A 22,133-nucleotide genomic window follows, 5' to 3' on the forward strand; every position below is an offset into this window, starting at 1 on the left:
GGATATAAAACAAGTTTTTTGAAGCTGGGCTCTTTTGGGTTTCATGTGATGTGGTTATTTGAAGATAATATTTTTCTCCACAATGTTTGGTTCTGTCATTCCTGTGCAGGATCCTTAATGCAGTGCCCATCGAGAGATCACTCAAAGAAAAACTTGTTTGCTCCAGTGACGGAGAGATGGTGATCTCAATGTCACCCGTGAAACAAATTTTCAAGGGTAATTTTGAATATATGGAATTTTCTTCTCATGATCTAAATTAGAACCAATTCTCTACTTATCATGCTATTAATTGTGGCTGTGCAGTTATATCTACAGATACATGGAGGTATAATACCAAATATTCTTTAAAATAATGTGCTTATTATTTGCTACTGCACTGAAAAAAAAAAAACCAAAACCTTAGTCCCCCCCCCCTTTTTTTTTTGTTCTGTTTTACCTTTACTTGCTTTGTAGATATCTTTTTCCATGGAACAGGCAGAGCAACAGTGCTGGGGACAACGGAATCCTTTTGATTCAAAGATGGCAGTGGGGAATTTGCGGACACAGGCTTCATGATAAAATTTCCCACAAGCACCAACAGAGCAACGCTTCACATCTGTACCAGACACTTTACATGAAAAACATGGGTGCTGTCCTGAAAAATTGATTGAAGAACACAGATTAAATAAAATCTGATTAAAGCATATTCTTTTTTTATTTTTTTAAAACATATTCTTTTTCTTTTTATTTTTTAAAGCATATTCTTTTTAAATAGAAGCAGCTAATGACACCAAAGAGACTCTACTATTACACATAAGAATTTCACATGCAAAAAAAGGCACTGAAAATAAATGGCTAAATTAAAAAGTTATTTATTTGTTTAAATTTATTTTTTATTTTGAATTTTAGTTAACATACAGTGCAATACTGGTTCCTGGAGTGGAATTTAGTGATTCATCACTTACATATGACACCTGGTGCTCATCACAAGTGCCCTCTTTAATACTCACCACTCATCTAGCCCATCTCCCACCCACCTCTCTCCATCATCCTTCAGTTTGTTCTCTATAGTTAAGAGTCACTTACGGCTTGTTTCCCTCTCTCCTTTTTCTTTCCTTTTCCTCTTCCCATATGTTCATCTGTTTTCTTAAATTCCACATGAGTGAGATATCATTCTTATCTTTCTGACTTATTTCACTTAGCATAATACACTCTAGTTTCATCCACCTCATTGGAAACGGCAAGGTTTCATTTCTTTTGATGGCTGAATAATATTCTATTATACATATATATGTATATATAGTAGAAATATTATATATATAAATACATACACACATACACACCCTTCCCATATCTTCTTTATCCATTCATCAGTTGATGGACATTTGGGCTCTCTCCATAGTTTGGCTATTGTTGATAATGCTGCTATAAACATCGGGGGTGCATGTATCCTTTCAAATCAGTATTGTTTTATCCTTTGGGTAAATACCTAGTAGTGCAATTGCTGGACTGTAGGGTAGCTCTATTTTTAACTTTTGAAGGAGCCTCCAAACTGTTCTCCAGAGTGGCTGCACCAGTTTGCATCCTACCAGAAGGTTCCCCTTTCTCTGCGTCCTTGCCAACACCCGTTGTTTCTTGTGTTGCTAATTTCAGTCATTCTGACAGATGTGACATGGTTTCTCATCATGGTTTTGATTTGCATTTCCCTGATGATGAATGATGTTGAGCATCTTTTCATGTGTCTGTTAGCCATCTGGATATCTTCTTTGGAAAAGTTTCTATTCATGTCTTATGCCCATTTATTAACTGGACTGTTTTGGGTTTTGAGTTTGAGAAGTTCTTTATAGATTTTGGATACTAATTCTCTATCAGATATGTCATTTGCAAATACCTTCTCCCATTCTGTAGATTGCCTTTTAGTTTTGTTGTTTCCTTGTCTGTGCAGAAGTTTTTTACCTTGATGAAGTCCCAATAGCTCATTTTTGCTTTTGTTTTCCTTGCCTCTGGCAATGTGTCCAATAAGAAGTTGCTATGGCTATGGTCAAAGAGGTTTCTGCCTATGTTCTCCTCTAGGATTTTGACGGCTTCCTGTTTCACATTCAGGTCTTTCATCCATTTTGCATTCATTTTTGTGTATGGTGTAAGAAAGCGGTCCAGTTTCATTCTTCTGCATGTGGCTGTCCAGGTTTCCCAACAACATTTGTTGAAGAGACGGTCTTTTTTTGGATATTCTTTCCTACTTTGTCAAAGATTAGTTGACCATATAGTTGTGGGTCCATTTCTGGGTTCTCTATTCTGCTCCACTGATCTGTGTTCTGTTTTTGTGCCAGTACCATACTGTCTTGATAACTATAGCTTTGTAATATAGCTTGAAATCTGGAATCGTGATGCTTCCAGTTTTGTTTTTCTTTTCCAACATTGCTTTGGCTATTTGGGGTCTTTTGTGATTCCATACAAATTTTAGGATTGTTTATTCTAGCTCTGTGAAAAATGCTGATGGTATTTTGATAGGGATTTGCATTAAATGTGTAGACTGATTTGTATAGTACAGAAATTTTAACAATGTTCTTCCAACCCACAAGCATGGAATGCTTAAAAGGTTATTTAATAAATTTGGCTAGAATTATTGATTTGCTAGAATAACTGAACATCAGTTTAGAGATAAGGCAGGAAAAACAATTTAGATCTTCACTTCTCATTCTATAATAAAATTAATCCATAAAAAAACCCAGAACAGAATTTTTCAACACACTGGAGAGTGGAAGGTCTTCCCAACCAAGAATAAATAAATTACCAAAGACAAGACAGATTCCATTAGTCACTTAACAATTTCCATATGTAAAACAGACACACAATGAAAACTCATAATCCGAATACAAAACACAGAAAATTACAGCTACATATTCAAACTGTAGTAAACCAAGAACAAAGAGAAAATATTAATATTAACCACAGAAAAGACAATGACCTCCAAAGAAGCAACAATAAGACTGTGAGCTGACAGCAAGGGACAAATGGGAGCCAGGACACAGTGGGATATTATTTTCAAAGGGCTGAAAGAAAACTGTTACTAAGCCACCATTCAATATCCAGTGAAAGCACTCTTTAAGAATGAAGTGAAATTAATATACATTGGGAGGATTAAAAAACCCAAAAGTTCTTTTTTTTGAAAAAGATTAATAAAACTGGTATCTCTGACAAGAATGACAAAAAAAGAAAAAGCAACAATATTAACAATATGAGAACTAGTGTACATCACTATAAATCTTATAACTATTTGAGTATATTTTTGCTAATAAATTTGAAAATTGACATGAACAGATTCTTAGAAATGCATAATTACCAACACACAAAAATAAGCAGAAAATATGAATAATTCTATGAAGCATTAAAAAAATTGAAACTATAATTAAAAACCTCCCTACAAAGAAAACTTTAAGCTTAGAGGGCCTCCACTGGTCAATCTGTCAAACATTTAAAGTTAGAAATAATAATTATAGAAAAGGATAAAAAGAAGGAACAAGGCAGATGTGGAAAAATATATGCAACAAAGATGAACAAAGGATTATGTTTTGTTACAAAAAGAGTTCACATGTGGAGAAAATACATGCAATATGAACAAGATATATACAGAACTACAAATCAGGGGCGCCTGGGTGGCTCAGCAGTTTGGTGCCTGCCTTTGGCCCAGAGCATGATCCTGGAGTCCCAGGATCGAGTCCCACATCAAGCTCCCTGCATGGAACCTGCTTCTCCCTCTGCGTATGTCTCTGCCTCTCTCTGTATCTCTCATGAATAAATAAGTAAAATCTTAAAAAAAAAAAACAAAACAAAACAAAAAAAAACTACAAATCAATATAGAAATATAGAAGCAGAACAGCCTGATATAAAAGTTGGCAGGAGCATCTCCTGGCTTGGACAGTAGAGTTTGTTACTCTTGATCTTGGAGTGGTAAGGTTAAGCCCCACATTGAGCAAAGGGCTTACTTAAAAATGACTGATTGAATGAATGAATAAATAAAGTGGACAGAATATGAAGAGGCGACTTACAGAAAGCAGAAAGGCAAACAGCCAATAAGCATATAAAAAAGAACTGTCAACTTCTCAACTAATACTCAGATAAATGCTAATTAAACCCAAGTAATATTTAAAAATTCATCAAATAAGAAAAAGAGTTTGATGATATAAACTGTTGATGGGGTATAGGAAACAGGTACTCTTACATACTGTGTAGGAGTTAGGTTGGAAGAAACTACCTTAGAAGGCTACATGGCAGTATCCAATAATCGCACATTCACTTTCTGTGACCTAGAAATTCTGCATTTGCTGTCTGCATTAGGGAAGACTTGTACATTTAAAAGGATATTGGCTGAAGCACTGTTTGTAACTGCAAAAAACTGAAAGCAATTCAAACATCCTTCAACAGAATCGTTAAACTATAATATATGCTATGGAACACTATGCAGTAATTAAATAGAATTGACATAAAAAGAGCTCCAGGGATCCCTGGGTGGCACAGCGGTTTAGCGCCTGTCTTTGGCCCAGGGCGCGATCCTGGATACCCGGGATCGAATCCCACATCGGGCTCCCAGTGCATGGAGCCTGCTTCTCCCTCTGCCCATGTCTCTGCCTCTCTCTCTCTCTCTCTGTGTGTGACTATCATAAATAAATAAAAAATTAAAAAAAGAATTAAACAAAAAAAAAAAAGAGCTCCAAGATAGTGAAAAAAGGAAGCTGCAGAACAATTAATACATTTTTGTTACAATACACAAAAAAATGTTACATACACATGTATGTGCACACACACATGGTTGACCTATAATTACAATATTTTCATAGAATTATACTTATATTCCATTTGTGTAATTAGAAATACCTTTAAAATATTAAATGCTAAGAACACCTTTACCACAATATACAAATGGACAAAACAAGAATGTATCATTCACAAGAGAGTCAACAGAGATACATACAGAAAAAGATGTTCAGTTGTAAACACAGAACTGCAAATTATAATAATTTTGTTGTTTTGTTATTCTTTGAAGGTAATTGTCTTTTCTGTGGGTAATTTTCTGCCTCTTTTATTAGGATATGAGTTCATTGTGTGTTCATTTTACATACAGAATCTTAAGTGACTACTGGGATATCATCTTTTGGAAAGTGTTCAAGTCTTTTGCCCATTTTTCTTATAATATAGAAAATCTGAAAGAAAAAAATGGAATAACTTTTTTAAATGGAATAGTTTTTTGTTTTGACTTTTTACAGACAGATTTGATTTTGGAAGTACCTAAACTTTGCAAATGGGCTGAATTATAAAAATGCCTTAAAATTAGTACTTAAAACCATGATGTTCAAAAGTGTGTGATTTTTTTTTAAACTGGCATTGTTGTAAAAGTACAGCAAGGTTTGTTGTTGTTGTTTTGCTGTATTTAATTTCAAATTATATTTTAACATGCATGTAGATAGGAAAGCAATAGTATTGTTTTAAAAATAATTTTTAGAAATTAAAAAATTAAAATAAATTATTTTAAAGGTTAAGAGGTTTGACTTTACAGCTTTGCCTAAATCCATAAATTGTCTTATGAAAAAAAGAAAGGCTTTCACTTACATAATGATCAAAATAGGTCTAATATAAATGAAAATTGTTATAACCAGTGACACTTATACTATTAGCCAAACTATCAAACTCCTTTAAGACTTAAGGTTAGAGGGATCCCTGGGTGGCGCAGCGGTTTGGCGCCTGCCTTTGGCCCAGGGCGCGATCCTGGAGACCCGGGATCGAATCCCACGTCGGGCTCCCGGTGCATGAAGCCTGCTTCTCCCTCTGCCTGTGTCTCTGCCTCTCTCTCTCTCTCTCTCTCTGTGACTATCATAAATAAATAAAAAAAATTTAAAAAAAAAAAAAAAAAAAAAAAAAAAAAAAAAAAAAAAAAAAAAAAAAAAAAAGACTTAAGGTTAGAGCCGTAGGATATGAGTGTTTCTAATTCCCTCCCTTCTTAGTAGTACATGGTTTTTGTTTATAATAATTAGTAAGTTACCCTGATTATTACATATTTTATTCACAAGGTCAAATTAAAGTGCCTTCTCTCCAGAAATCACATTTGTCTTAAACAATAAAAAGTGATAGTATAAGAATTTATTGGGCATGTATCCTATAATATTTTTATATGCAAAGTATCTATCTTTTGATAAAAAAAAAAAAAAAAACACCTTTCTAAATGACCTTAAACATAAATGAAGTTTTTATTACTAACATGTTGGAGGGTAACAAATTAGTTTCAAACTAATTTTTCATGTGATATAAATAAATCAAAAGCAATTAAAAAACTTTAATTAATTTACTTTAGAGAGTATGTGTGTGAGCAGGGGGAGGGGCAGACGGGAGGGAGGGGAAAAGAGTCTCAGGCAGATTCATGCTGAGTGTGGAGCCTGACAGGGTCTGATACCATGACCCCAAGGTCATGTTCTGAGCCAAAACCAACAGTGGGACACCCAGACACCCAGGTGCCCTCAAAAGCAACTTTTTAAAAATTAAAAAATAATTGATTTTAAGCTGTGGTTAAAAGTATGTAACATAAAATTTACCATTTTAACCATTTGTGAAAGTAGTGAATTAAGTACTCATCATTTTGCAACTATCACCACCATCTCTAGGATTTTTTCATCATCCCATCCTGAAATTCTGTACCCATTTAAATGATAACTCCCCATTCCTGCTAAAAACTAGTAAAAATAAATAAATGAATAAATAAATAAATAAATAAATAAACAAACAAACTTGGTAAAAACTGTTCTTTCTGTCTCTAAATAAATTTGACTATGTAACTCATATAAGTGGAATCAAATAATGTTTGTCCTTTGTGACTAGTGTATTTCATCCATTATGTATTAGAATTTCATTTTTTATCTCATTTTTTTTCATTTAAAAAAACATTCTATTGCATATACACACCACATTTTATTCATCCATTCATTCATCAGTGGACACTTGGGTCATTTCCACATTTTGCTATTGTGAATAATGCTGCAGTGAACATGGGTGTATATACAATTATCTGTTTGAGTTTCTGCTTTCAGTTCTTTTGGGTATTTATCCAAAAGTGGAATTGCTAGATCATACAGTAAGTCTATGTTTAATTTTTTGAGGAACTGCCGTACTATTTTCCATAGAGGTTGTACCATGTTACATTCCTGCCAAAGGTGAATAAAGCTTCCAATTTCTCCGTATCCTGACCAACACTTCCACTTTTAAAAATTTTATAATAGCCATTTTAGTAAGTATGAAGTGGCATCTCATGTGATTTTAATTTGCATTTCCCTGATTACTAATGATTTTGAATATTTTTTCATGTGCTTACTAACCCATTTGTTGATTTTCTTTGGAGAAATGTCTATTCAAGTCCTTTGCCCAATTGGGGTGTTTGTTTTTTTGTTGAGTTGTAGTTCTTTATATAATCTGGATATTAGTCTCTTATCAGACATGGAACTTGCCAAAACTTTCTCCCATTTTGTGGGTTGCTTTTTTAGTCTGTTAATGGTATACAAAGTTTTTAATTTTGATAAAGCCCAATTTGTTTATTTTTTCTTTTGTTGGCTATGCCTTTGGTGTTACATCTAGGAGATCAGTGTCAAATCTATTATCATAAAGCTTTTCCCCTATGTTTCCTTCTAGGATTTTTATAGTTTTAGCTCTTAATTTTGGTCTTTGATCCATTTGAATTAATTTTGTATGCTGTTGTTAGGTAAAGGTCTAACTTCATTCTTTTGCATGTGGATATCCAATTTTCCTAGCACCGTTTGTTGAAAAGACTGGTCCTTTCCCACTGAATGGTTTTGCATCCTTGTCAAAAAAACCATTTGACCAAATGTGTGAATATTTGTTTCTGGGTGCCCTATTCTTTTTTTTTTTTTTTTAAGATTTTATTTATTTATTCATAAGAATAAATAAACAGGCAGAAAAACAGGCAGAGAAAGAAGCAGGATCCATGCAGGGAGCCCGAGATCTGGGTGCCCTATTCTATTCCACTGCTTTATATTTCTGTCTTCATGCCAGTATCACACTGTTTTAATTGCTGTAGCTTTGTAGTAAATTTTTATTTTTATTTTATTTTATTTTATTTTATTTTATTTTATTTTATTTTATTTTATTTTATTTTATTTTATTTTATTTTATTTTATTTTATTTTATTTTAATTTTATTTTACTTATGATAGGCACACAGTGAGAGAGAGAGAGAGGCAGAGACATAGTTGAGGGAGAAGCAGGCTCCATGCACCGGGAGCCCGACGTGGGATTTGATTCCGGGTCTCCAGGATCGCGCCCTGGGCCAAAGGCAGGCGCTAAACCGCTGCGCCACCCAGGGATCCCCAATTTTTATTTTTTAGATTAAAAAATTGTTTATTTTTTATCTTTGCTTTGTAGCAAATTTTTAAATCAGGAATTAAATCTTCCAACTTTGCTCTACTTATTATTTTTTTAAAAGATTATTTATTTATTCACAAGAGACAGAGAGAGAGAGAGAGAGAGAGGCAGAGACATAGGCAGAGGAAGAAGCAGGCTCCATGCAGGAAGCCCAATGTGGAACTCAATCCCAGGACTCCAGAATCATGCCCTGAGCCAAAGGAAAATGCTCAATCACTGAGCCACCCAAAGTCCCTCTACTTATTTTTAAAGCAAATTTCTCTTTTAACTTTTCTAAAAGATGTGTGCCAAATTAGATTTTATCTAGCCTTTGTTGGTAGAATTCTGCTCTGCTGAGTTCTAGAGTCAGGAGAAAAGCCCTCAGAGTATTCTAATACTACCAAAACATAGTCCTTCATATCACTAGTTTAGATCAGAGATTACAATTTAAGTGCTTAAAGGGGCCAGGCAGATTACATAAATGACTGGAGTGATAGGGTTTTAGAAAAGGGAATGGTAGACAATGTGGGGAACCAGAAATATGTACCTGACCCATATTCACACGTTCAAAGCATATTTTGAGAGCCAAATAAAACAATGTGCAGATAATCTGACCCTGAGGTTGCCAGCTGGCAAACTGTTCAAAGGTTTTACTGCAGAGTCTAAATGTGATAAGTAATATTTTATATAGGGAAAAATATAAGTTATATGTTCAAAACAGCTTTTATAATAAGCTTAATTTTCACATGTGTATGTGTGTGTCTGTGTTAGGACATATGACATATGAAATATAATCTTCACCCTACTTAGTCAAGGTGGTAGAAGGCAACAGTAAACAGTAAGGAATCAGGGGTTAAGCTATTTCCTGGGTTTAAATCCCTGTTTCATCATATGTTGTCTTTTGACTTTGGGTAAGGTGTTAAATTTTCTTTCTCTATAAATTGTTTTGATTGGTAGTAGTTTATATGAGCTGGAGGGATAAGAAAAAAAAAGGTAAATCGAAAACCTGCAATGTCTAAAAAACAATTTCCATCTTTCCAATAAAAATATATTCATCACGGTCATACTTTGTGATTGATGCTTATTCCAGTCCATTAAAGTCAAGGGATTTTTTTTCTTTCTTTTTTTTTTTTTAATGATTTTATTTATTTATTCATGAGAGACAGAGAGAGAGAGACAGAGGGAGAAGCAGGCTCCCTGCTCTCTATCAGAGTGATAAAGTCTGATGAGGACCTTGATCCCAGGACCCTGAGACCACAACCTGAGGTGATGGCAGATACTTAACTGATTGAGCCAACAAGGCACCCCAAGTCAAGGGTTCTTTAACTATTTATTTATATATTTATTTATTTATTATTTAACACAAAACTCTCAAACCCATCTCAAAAATATCTCAGTCTACATATTTTGCATAGCTGTTTAGATAAAACATAAATCCATCTTAATGATTTGATAGATTTTATGGCAAAAGGATCGGTAGAAGAAAATTTGACAATAATATTGCTAACTACTCCTTTGATCTTGGGAATCCCAATCACTGGATGGTCTTAATTTGTTGAAATATCTATGGGAGTGGAGGATGAGAGCTACATAAAAGTAGTTAGATGTCATGGTGGATGCTGCCATGGCACATTCCTTTCTACCTGTCTTTTTGTATCTATCAAACTAAATAAACTTACCAGTTTTACATTCTATGCAGATGAACTTTCCATCAGGGACTGATGCCAATCCCAGGCACTCCAGGTGAAAGTGTTTGCAGCACTCTCCCTCACAAGGAATCAGAGAGTCACCAGAGCTTTCACAGATCTGTAATAGGGCAAAAAGCAGGAGTTCTTAAACTTCAGCAGGTATCAGAATCACTTGGAGGGCCTGTTAAGACACAGATTACTGGGTCCCTCTCCCACAGTTTCTGATTCAGCAGGTCTACAGTGAGGCTCATGAATTTGCATTTCTAACAGGTATCCTGACAATGCTGATGCTGCTGATCCTTAGCCCTCACTTTAAGAACTACTGAGGTAAGTTATTTTTTTAAAATTTTAAAAAAGTTTTTAATTCCAGTTAGTTAACACAGTATTATATTAGTTTCAGGTGTACAATATAGTGATTCAACAATTCTACATATATCACGCAGTATTCATCATGACAAAAATAGTAAGAATATAGGAAGACCTGTATATTTAATACATTAAAAAAAAACAAATACTGAATTAGATAACTATTTCCAGACCCAAAATGGTATAAAGTTTAAAGTCATACTTGATCTTTCAAGATTTCTTCTTTGGAATCTACAATACTTTTTCTTCACAGAGTAAAACTATTTTTCAAAAAGGGTACTGAGTATTTATACATTATTACATTTTAATGTATATTTATACATTAAAAAAGGTAACAAAGTGGAGGATCATAGGGGAAGAGGAGAAAAAAATAAAACAAGACAAAATCAGAAAGGGAGACAAACTATAAGTGATTCTTACAGGGAAAAAACTGATGGTCACTGGAGCGGAGGTGGGTAGGGGGACAGGGTAACTGGGTGATGGACATTAAGAAGGGTACATGAGGGGATCCCTGGGTGGCACAGCGGTTTGGTGCCTGCCTTTGGCCCAGGGCGCGATCCTGGAGGCCCGGGATCGAGTCCCACGTCGGGCTCCCGGTGCATGGAGCCTGCTTCTCCCTCTGCCTGTGTCTCTGCCTCTCTCTCTCTCTCTCTCTCTCTCTCTGTGACTATCATGAATAAATAAATAAAATCTTTAAAAAAAAAAAAAAAAGGGTACATGATGTAATGAGCACTGGGTATTATGTAAGACTGATGAATCACTGACTCTTATCTCTGAAACTAATAATACACTATATGTTAATTAACTGAATTTAAAGAAAAATTTTGAAATAAATCATCTGTCATTTCCTTTTTTTTTTTTTTTTAAAGATTTTATTTATTTATTCATGAGAGACACACACACACACACACACAGAGGCAGAGACACAGGCAGAGGGAGAAGCAGGCTCCATGCCAGGAGTCTGATGTGGCACTCAATCCTGGGTCTCCAGGATCAGGCCCTGGACTGAAGGCGGTGCTAAACTGCTGAGCCACCAGGGCTGCCCTGTCATTTACTTTTAAATAAGCTTTAGGCCCAACATGGGACTTGAACTCACAACCCCAAGGATCGAGAGCTGCATGCTTTACTGACTGAGCCAGCCAGGCACCTCCCATTTACTTCTAATTAATAACTTGAGTATCACAATGAATATTGGCACTTGTAATGTGAAAAGCCAGAAATGGCTTTTAGATATTACGGCTTTAAAATAATATAATTTAGAAAGATACTACTCTCTCCAGCAGGAGGTAAGTATGTTATTGGCAAAATACTACAGCAGTTATTTCAAGCTATCCGTTGTTTGCCTACCTGACACACAGTGTCCTTCTTACTGACTCCAATGCCTCTTCTTGACAAACTTGAATCCACGGACTGCACGTCAGAAACATCTGCATCTGCAGTAGCGGAAGGGCTATCTACTTGCTTTCCAAAGCCTACCTACATGGAAAACATAGTACTTTTTAAGAAAAATAAAACAAAAATTTCCTCAAAGTGAAGTGCTATGAAAATCCTAGCAAGAGTTGCTCAAATAAACCTAATACCTCTTTTTTTTCTTTTTCTTTCTAAAACCCCTGGATGCTATATGCCTGGTGTTTTGAGAGAAACTGTAGTTAAAATTTAAAAAGACAGAAACCATGCTTCTGTTACATAAGAAATCAGCAAAATGAAGACATTTGTAAGTTACAAAATAACCAAAATGATTTGTTCTCTGAGTATTTAAAAAATTCCCCGCTCCCCAAACAAATCAGGCAAAGCATTGTTACTTCATTTTGCAAAGCAAAAGAGAGTAATGTGCCCCGAGACTTGAACATATTTACCTGCAGGTCACTCAGTCCTCTAGAATCGGAGTCAGATGTGTCTCTGTATGCTGAGCTAGTCATTTCTACATCAGTTGAGGCGCGACTCCTTTTCTTTAGTGGTTTACAGGAATCTGAAATCTCGCTGGCACCTTAATACAACACACTGAAATTAATCCTAAAATAGTGCTTAAGGTTTGTTGTTTTAATTTTTTTTGTGGGAGATTATTTCTTTCCCCAAACTCATCTGTAGTGTGAAAAAAAGCACAGCTCTCTTTGTAACACTGAAGTCACGAATCAAAACTTCGTAAGCTTCTGACCTTCCTGATAGTGAGTGATTTAATTTACAACCGCTCTATTAAAACATTTAATTCAGTGCTTCTGCTCTAAAGCTATTTTCAGTCAACAGAGCCCAAGTTCCAAGCTAAAAACCAATTCTATCAAAACTATAGGATAGCTGATTGATTTGGAGCAATCCAAAGAACCATTCAATTTGGAGGGGGAAGACATAAAACCCAACACACTGTGTAGCTTACAAATATGGTCGCAGAGACACCTCCATCTTGTTTTTATTAGGGATGTGACAAATCTTTGATTTGTATTCGATTCGTACACGGATAGTGCCATTTTCCCCCGAATTTTGCAATTCAGTTGATTATTGCCCCCCGCGTAAATTTTGGATGTTCATAATTGTTCATCTGAGACTTCCTTGGTGAAGTGGCATTTATTGTGACCATTAACAAGTGCTGCAGCACATCTACATATGTCATGCCATTTAGGAGGCACATTGCTGAGGGTTGTAACGGACAATCAATGTTCAAATGCAGCCAAATCACGAAGAGCTGGATGAGAGGCCTCTATGTGGAATTTGTGCGGGAAGGAATAAATATGAAAAAAAAAAAAGGCAGAGAATAGTGTGGAATTTTTTTTAAAACTGTGTGTAATACAAATCCAGCCAAAACAATAGTGCAAAAAGTTACAAAGCAACAATCTCTTGGGCTAATGCAGTATAGGCTATACAGAAACAGCCACGATGAAATGTGCAGATCAGGCACGGTGAATACCAGGGAACCAAGGAGACGGTTAATATTTCAACCCACAGTTTGTGTTTTGGATTTTTTCCCCCACACTTTCCATACAACAAACAGACATCTAGATCAGCCCAGCAAGCTATGGTGGAAGTGTGCAGTCCAGAAGAGACCATGGAGAAACAAGTCTCCTGAGGCCATGAAGATCCGCAACAGGCTGAGTGAGAGTAGCACTTGGTATATAGCCATGTTCTGTGGTGGAGGATGTGGGCCTCTTTAGACTGCTCAGATTACCGGAACCTTGTTATCATATCCCATTCTACAAGTTTTTTCACTGAATGTTTCCTTACATCTATAAATGAGGGTGCCTGCCCATGTTAACGCTGATTAAAAAACACAAGTACACAAATCTATCTCCTTCATTGCTGGTGTGTGGACCCAGAACACCACCACAAAGTATTTCCTTGGCCTAAAAGATCACTGGATTAACAAGGAGTTTTAACAGAGGAACAGGAGTGCTGTACTGAGAGGCTTTCGAAGGGAAAACACAGGTACCGCCATTTCCGATGAGTTTCTGAAAATGCTAGAAAAATGACAGACTGCCAAAGACAGCTGCCATGCTGTTCTCCATGATAACGGCACTAATATTAAAAAAAATAAGAGCTTTTAATGATTGTAATGTATACAGTTTGGGCTGTTTGGCAAAACCCTGCAGATGTGCATTAATGATGCTTTATTTAAAAACAAAAACCAAAAAAACAAAAACAGTCCATGTTGAAATTGATCAGTGTAAGTTAAACGGTGGTTTTTAGGCTGGACCCATGATTTAAGCTGTACCCATCCAGCTCAGACCAAAAAAAATCATCTGAATGTTAAAGCAATTGTTCAGAGTCTTGAAGAAGAAACCAGGCAGGAAAATGCCAATAATGATGATTGGCGAAATCAAAATTGAAAACAAAGAAACTGTTTATCGAGCCGCCGACAAAGAAATCTTGCATGGAGACTCCAAGTCTGGAGTTTCTGGGATGAAATTGTACAGGAATCTCAGTCCACAGTTTCCTCAATCGCTGCGGAGACGGAGCTGTCACTGAATCTGACAGAGCCCTGCACTCCCCGGTCCGCCGACCCTGTGGAATGGTGGAAACACAACGCAATCAGGCCTCCTAATCTCGCAGCGATCGCGATGTCTTTTCTTGGAGCTCCGCCAAGCAGTGTTCCCTCCGAGAGGCTGTTCAGTTCTGCTGAGGATCTCCACGGAGACCATCGCTGCAGACTTCTCCCCGAGAATGCAGAGAGGCTGGTGTTTTTTTTTTTTTTTTTTTTTTTAAATAATGCAATTTGCCCAGAGTAAACTACGGGTATTAAATACAGTTTGAATGATTTCACCAAAAACGCACGAATCATGCTATGGAGTTTGTACTGTAGTCAAATTGCACACAGAAAATACGGATATAAGTTTAAGGTTTCTTAAACTTTGTGCATATCTCAAATAGATTTGCATAAGGTCATCTAATAATGGCCATAAATATGCTACGAATCATTTTTAATTAAAAAAAAAGATTTTACAGCACTGTCAAAATAAACGTGGTAAGATTTTTTGTAATCAGGTTGTCTTGTCTGATTTGTCATAGTCCATGTTTGACAAACATTAATAGCTACTATTCGGTATTCAGTCGAATACCAAAAAAAGTGGATTCGTCACATCCCTAGTTTATAAACCAGTGAAACCCCAGAATCTTATGGAGAAAAGCCGGAAACAGTATCAAGTCTACATGGTGTTCTCCAATTTACCAAAACAAGTAAGACTTCACACATGGAGGTACAGAATAAGATCAACTCTAAAATATACACATACACACACACACACACACACACACAAATACTTCAATTTCACACAAATTTTTTTGACTGAAGAGCAACAACAGTGATTTACAGAGACACACAAAAATACATGAAGTACAAATAAGTAATTCTTAAAATCTGGTTTTAATCAAGTAAATGCAAGGCAACATTATAATAACTCACCTTTCTGTAATCCAGTCTTCACTGTAGCCTGAGGAACTGTTTCAACCTGTTTGGACAGAAAAATATACCATTAACGAGGATTTTATTTCACTTTTAATTAACAGAGGGAAAAAAATAATACTTCCATCAATCTAAGTAATGATGAGTGATTAATGTATCTGAAATCTGAACTCCATCCCATCTTCTGGGTAAAGTTCTGTCTCAAGGTCAGGGAGGGTTTAAATCCTAGCTGCCTATGCTGAATTCCAAGTGACAACACACAGCCACATGCTCTCTAGCAAAGACTTTTCCCACCAATCCCTTGGTAAATGACGAGAACAAGAATCCTTTCCTCAGTGTCTGGGAGGCAGGAGAGGGGTTGTTTCTGCAACCAGCCCGGATGTTGCTATAAACCCCTCCCGCCCCAAAGACGTTAGGATAAATTTTTACTTACTATGATACTCAGGTTAATGTAACTCACGCCACTTTAAGACCCTTCCGCGCCTGCACTCACAGCTAAGTTGCTGGGAATCAGGACCCTCTCTGTAGAGAGTGCTACAGGGCTCCATACAGCTGGAAGCTCAATACTTTTGCTGCTAGTACAAACTTAAGAAAATAAGTTTGTGATATTGCAAAAGCACTTTCTTGAGTGTCTTATGAACAGTGTCTTGATCCTACATCAGGAGAGCGAGATCAGAAGTTATTCTGCCAATGTCTATGTAAAACACGTGGTAATCTGAGGATTGAACCATTGGAATTAAAGAAAGGATGCTGTTTGGAGGAGTTCCTGTTTTAGCTATGAATTGAATTTTATGTTTCTTTAAGATGTAGTGAAATATGCATGTTGAAACACATTTTGTAAATATTTAAGGATTGTTCTAAGCTTTTTAAAAAATTTTTATTTTTTTTACAACAAGTAAAAAAACATACAACAGAAGCGCTTTTATAAGATACAATTAGTAATACAAATATAAAATCTTCTAAACAATCACGGGTATTGTTCTACTACTAACTATAACACAGTGGCATTAACAATTTGTCCCACTTTTTATACTCATTCTGCTTATTAATTTTAAACTGACTAGTCACAGACTGAATTTGGGAACCAGCTGGAAAAATCACAACTTTGTTTTGGTAATGAATGCTATAGATTTGCAAGAGCTTAGAAAGATTTTTTGGAATATAATTTCCTAAGTATGAAAGTTAATTATGGTAAATGAATGACAAATTAGTATATTATTTAAATTTTGGTTAAATGTTTCTGGGAAAATTGTTTTACACGCTTGGAGATACCACAGAGCACCCACAAAATCACACCTTGTAAGTTTGGAAGTTTAAAATTATGAAGGAAATAATCTGAATAGAAAAGTCTGCACTTCCATATCAAGTGGTCTTAAAAATATAAAGCTTATTGGAACTAATACTATTCAGAATTCTTTTTGTTTAACTGTAGCTTTCTGAGCTATAAAAAATGGATATTTTTCCACTTTAAAAAAAAATCAAGAAAAATTCTTATTGTGAGTTTAATTTAAAGGAGTAATGGTTTCTAAAAATTTCTTTGAACAGGTAATTTTATATGCACATTACTACGTTGATTACACTGGTTTAATACCCTTCAGTCAAATGTCCCTCCCCTTTTTTGTTTTTACTTCAATGGTGTTTCTGATCACCCAATCATAGGTGAGTGCCATTCCACTGGGAAAGTAACATTCCAAAAAATCTGTGATACTGACAGAAAAACCAGATCATATATGATTATTTGTGTCTTAAATATAACTCTCATTGTTAAATTAATTTGATTTGTTTAAAAAAATAAAAACAATACATACCAGCGGCTTAAACAAAAAAATCAAAATTTAAAAAGGCAGGGGGGACTTAATGATGGTTCCAAATAAAAATCATGAAAACATGAAATCATTTTGCTCATAACAGAAATTTCAAAATAAATGTGAGGAATTCTTTAAGAGTCTTGTACTGGCTTCCCATCTCCTGAAGCCTGACTGTTTTTTGTGAAAATGCTTGAAGCAGAATCACAGGGATGGCTGTGTTAGAATTGGGCACTGGAACTCACCAACACAGAAGCATAAAATAGTCCAGAAAGAGGAACTCAGCTTAGGGAAAGTTTCTCTTTCTTTTAAGATACCATAAAAGCCACAACATTTACAAATACAATGTTTTAACTCTCTACATGTAGGAAGCCAACCTGCTCCTTTTTGATCTTCTTCTTTGGCACAACCTCAGTGGATTTCTCTGATTCAGAACGAGTTCTAATCGATCTTCTCTGTTGCTTCTTTTCTACTGAGCCTAAGAGATGATTTAAAGGAACAAACAAACACTCATTTAAGGATGACTTGACAATTATGTAATTAAGATTTGACCCAATTCCATGCTTTTCTTACTCATTACTTTTTTTTGTTTGTTTTGTTTTTTTACTTTTGGTCTTTTAATTATAAATCACTAAAAATTCAATCAGTCCTACATATTTTGCATTTTAACAAATGAATTAAACTAATTATATATGTAAAATGTTTAATGGTGCTTGGTGTACCCATATGAGTTTTGGTTACTGTTATATTATGAACAAAGGGGGAAAAAGGCACAAAGATATGGCCAAAAGCAAATCATTAATTTGGATGTCAAGGGACTGGTTATGTCTTAGAAATAACGAGTCATGAAAAACTCTTGGAAACAAATTAGCAAGGTTTTTCATGTTAAATAGTGAAACAGAAACTATTCATATTTTTAAACAGTAAAATTCTTTGGAAGTAAACAGAAAGAAAACTCACATGGACCCCATTTTGGACAGGATAAAACTTAGACTAAAGACCACATCTTGAAAGAACACTAAGTCAGGAGTGATTCATTCTGTGATCCTGAGAAGAAAGGATGCCGGCAGCATGTTCTCCATCTTCTCAGGGCTTGGACTCCTACATGGTCCTTCCTACATAATAATCACCCTTCCACACCTTGCCACAGGAGAAAGCTCCTCAAAGCAGGCAGAAGCTACTTCAATAAAGCCTTCCACATTATCTTTATATTTCATGATTTCATTGTTCTTGTCTATGTGTAAATGGTTTCCTTCACCTTAGTTCAAAGTCAAAACAAAGAAGGATCCCACTATATCTGTTTTCAGGAGGGAGGAAGTAGTCTGAAACTAATTTATGGTTCCTGAGCTTCTAGCAGAAACTCTAGCAGAGTTTCTTCTAGCAGAAGACTTCTAGCAGAAAAGTGTTGACTTCTAGCAGAAAAGTCACAAATGAAGATGTTGGCTCCTTCCTTCAGGCTCACTCTGCTTCTTCCATTGTTAAAAATGTTCACTAAGACAACAAATAACCTACCCTCACAGACACCTGAGTATTCCAGAAATCCAGACTTTAGTAAAATTATTAATATTCAAGTAGCTATCCGGGAAGAGGAAAATGAAAATAAAACTGCCTAAAACAAAGTAGCTTTACTTGCTTTGAGGATGACAACATAACTGTTCCAGTAAGTACAGACAGTATTTGATCTACTATCTTATACGAAATAAGGCAATGTAATTTCTTAAAATTGTTCTGAAAGCTATCTGAAGAACACATAAATTCTACTACGTTTAGGGCAGCCCCGGTGGCACAGTGGTTTGGCGCCGCCTGCAGCCCAGGGTGTGATCCTAGAGAGCTAGGATCGAGTCCCACATCAGGCTCCCTGCGTGGAGCCTGCTTCTCCCTCTGCCTGTGTCTCTGACTCTCTCTCTCTTTGTCTATGAATAAATAAATAAAATCTTTAATAAAAAAAATTCTACTACGTTTAAAACCCCAAAAAGTACTGCATTTATGTCCTAAGAGAGAGGAGGTGAGCATCTCTGGAAGTGGAAAATAGCTTAAAAATCTAGTATAAAGGCAAATACAATTCTTCAAATCACAGAAATTAGCAGTGCTATACCCTCTATGCACCCCTTAAATTCACTTGGAAAAGGCTCAAGAATTCTCCCTAAGTAATTAACAACAACTGAGATGATGATATAACTGGCTTCTCAAGGGAGATCAAGTCTCTTCTCTCACTTTTCTACTAAAATTATTTCCACAAGAAACAAAATGGTCATTTAAAAAAGCAAAATATGCTCATCAACCACAGCTGGTAACCAAATTTAAACCAAAATCAAAGCTTTAGAGCACTCATTAATTTACAACCTAAATATAGTGCCTGCCTAAAGAAGGAATTGAGCTTTTTCCAGATCTAAAGAATAGAACCTTCCATTGTACCTTTCACTTAAAAAAGAAAAAAATTCATAGCAAAACTTAAATCTACAGTGAAAAGACTACATGAAAATAAAATGCTCAGTAGCCGAGGGGAAGGAAAAACATAAGTCCTATTAAATAAAAGTATAATATTTAAGATGAGTCTAAAATGAAGTTTACTTCCTCCCTAATTAGGAGATTTATTTAAATAAAGATTCACCTAGGCTAGGTATCACACTTAAATTCAGACAAATTACCAACAGTTTAGTGTAAAGAAAGATAACAAAATTGTCAGGTATAGTCAGGTATAGTCAAAATACCTGACTATAAAGAGCTAAGGCCAAAAGATTCTTTTAATCTTCAAAGTAGGGAACAAATGTTTTCAGTTATAACTAATTAATGCAAAATCTTTTAAGTCCACTTATTCATTTCTTTAACATCATTCTTTCCTTTTTTTATGCAGTATTTTGAAATGAAACAAATTGCAAATCTGGTTCTGGACTTTGCTACTCTCTCCCTACTTTAAAGCATTCCCTTCCCAACTCAATTTTGGATAAAGGCATAATGTTTTGTATGCCCCATCCAAAGTATGCCCCATTTTCCCTGCCACCTCTTCTTTCTGTCCTGTAAACCACCCCCCCCCCAATTTTTTTTAAAGGAAGCTAGCCCAAGTTCTTTCCTGAACAATGACTGCTTTTATTTTTGCTCTTTTTAATAAGAAGAATCTTAAAATTTCCCTTACAAAAATATTTGCCCCTTTGTGCCACTCAACCACAGTTCTGCCTGAGTTATTACTGATTCAGAGTTACTACCTAAGTTCTCAAGAGCTTAATCCTTCTAGAAAATTGCTTGGTCCCTTCTCTGATTTGATTCCAAAAAATTTTTTAAAGAACAAGGTGAAACAAACCCCTTTCTCCTAAACTAAGATTCCAAATGATCAGCCAGTTGACAATCTCTTTTCTTGATGGCTATAATAAAGCAATAATACAGTTATATAAACCCCACCAGACACTCAATTAAACTATAAGATCCTTAGTATGTCAGTCCCTTAACAAAAGTTATTTAAAAAAAAAAAGTTACTTTGACCATTCACAGGCACAACTTTACTGAATATATGCATTTCTCTTTTAAACAAGAAATCTGTTAATCAGAATAGTATCTGTTAATCAGAGAACAGATTATAATAGGAGAGTTAGGCCCTAATTCCCTACTTACTAACTGTTAGGATACCTAAGAATAATAAAAGGAGCACGGCATCTGTCAATTAGTTTCTAATAAGAGATGAAGGAGGAAATGGTAAGAATGTGTTAATGGTGCTAGAAAAGTAAAGCTGTCATTTTCATTCAAAGAGAGCTAAACAAATGGTGCATTTACTCAGTTATGTACAGATTTCAGAACTATCCTTGTTTAATTACACAGTTCTCTTATTACTAAAACTCTTGTAGGAAAAATAACAATGAATAAAGCTTCCTAGTCCCTTAAGCCATTCTTTTCTATTGACGTAATTGCTTTTACCACTTAATTTTTAAAAATATAATTTGATTTTGATAAGTAAAATTTTCTTAGAAATATAGCTACCATGTTATTAGCAGAAAAGAACTATGACCTCTCAAAATGGATCTACATACTTTCATTCATTACCCACCTGTAGGACCAGATGTTGCTTCAGATGATATATTCTGAGTTGCCTTTTCATTTCTCTGGTTTGGTGTAGAAATTATAAGTCTGTCCTGTCCCCTGACACTTATTTCTGTTTTGTTACCAATTCCCTTCAAAATAAGACAAAATAAAAAATAGCTGATTACTAGGCAAATGGCATCATCGGCTTACAAAGACAGCTTAAGATGATCATCATTTGCTTGAATTTTACACGGTCTTTGATTGCAGTTGATTTATCATCTTTGCCATTACCAGAGCAATTTTATTAAATCATCAGGATGTATTCTAAAATGTACAATGACATTATGTTTAAAAAAAAAGAAACCGACACAACTCCACATGAGGCATATCACTAAAAAATGAACCTGTATCACCTAGCTTTCTGTCAAAAATAAAATGTCTTCTGGTCTGAACAATCTCTCCCTTTAAATCATCACAGGAAAAGAACTCGAGTCATTTTCTTTTTTTTTTTAAATGTGTCAACCTTTTTAAAAAAATTATTTATTTATTTATTTATTCATGAGAGGCACACACAGAGAGAGAGAGGGGCAGAGACACAGGCAGAGGGAGAAGCAGGCTCCATGCAGGGAGCCTGACGTGGGATCCCAGGTCTCCAGGATCACACCCTGGGCTGAAGGCAGTGTTAAACTGCTGAGCCACCCAGGCTGCCCTCAAGTCATTTTCATTTGGTTAAGTACCCTACTATACATATAAAAATGTCAACATGTCTTAAAAGGATATCCTTAGATACAGAAATTTGATATTCATGGTGACCAAAATGTGTACCCAAAGCAGTTTGGAGCAGACAGAAGGGAGGTACAATTATAGTTCTATCTCATCTTAGGTGTTTTAACACAATAAAATAAACGAGTGATTTGTAAATATATGTATTTTTAAGGTCTTCATTTTAAAAAGATCAGTTTTAGGACAACACCTGGTTGGCTCAGTTGGTTAAGCA

General features: G+C 35.4%; 1 protein-coding gene across 8 annotated transcripts in view; it reads right to left on the bottom strand.

The window, feature by feature from the left end:
• The window catches only part of NSD3 (nuclear receptor binding SET domain protein 3), a 123,803-nt gene that overhangs the window by 30,637 nt on the left and 71,033 nt on the right, over positions 1 to 22,133 (bottom strand). For 7 of the 8 annotated variants that reach the window (XM_072776472.1, XM_072776477.1, XM_072776476.1 and 4 more), the window contains exons 7-13: positions 21,162 to 21,285; positions 17,503 to 17,603; positions 15,321 to 15,366; positions 12,289 to 12,419; positions 11,780 to 11,908; positions 10,058 to 10,184; positions 437 to 634 (exon numbers count right to left, since the gene is read on the bottom strand). In XM_072776472.1, coding sequence (XP_072632573.1) covers positions 437 to 634; positions 10,058 to 10,184; positions 11,780 to 11,908; positions 12,289 to 12,419; positions 15,321 to 15,366; positions 17,503 to 17,603; positions 21,162 to 21,285 — 856 coding nt within the window. Of the gene's footprint in view, positions 1 to 436; positions 635 to 10,057; positions 10,185 to 11,779; positions 11,909 to 12,288; positions 12,420 to 12,976; positions 14,423 to 15,320; positions 15,367 to 17,502; positions 17,604 to 21,161; positions 21,286 to 22,133 lie in introns of those variants that run through there. The other variant, XM_072776478.1, reaches the window with a different exon arrangement.

Source organism: Canis lupus, chromosome 15, assembly GCF_048164855.1.
Source record: "Canis lupus baileyi chromosome 15, mCanLup2.hap1, whole genome shotgun sequence".
Taxonomy (NCBI): domain Eukaryota; kingdom Metazoa; phylum Chordata; class Mammalia; order Carnivora; family Canidae; genus Canis; species Canis lupus.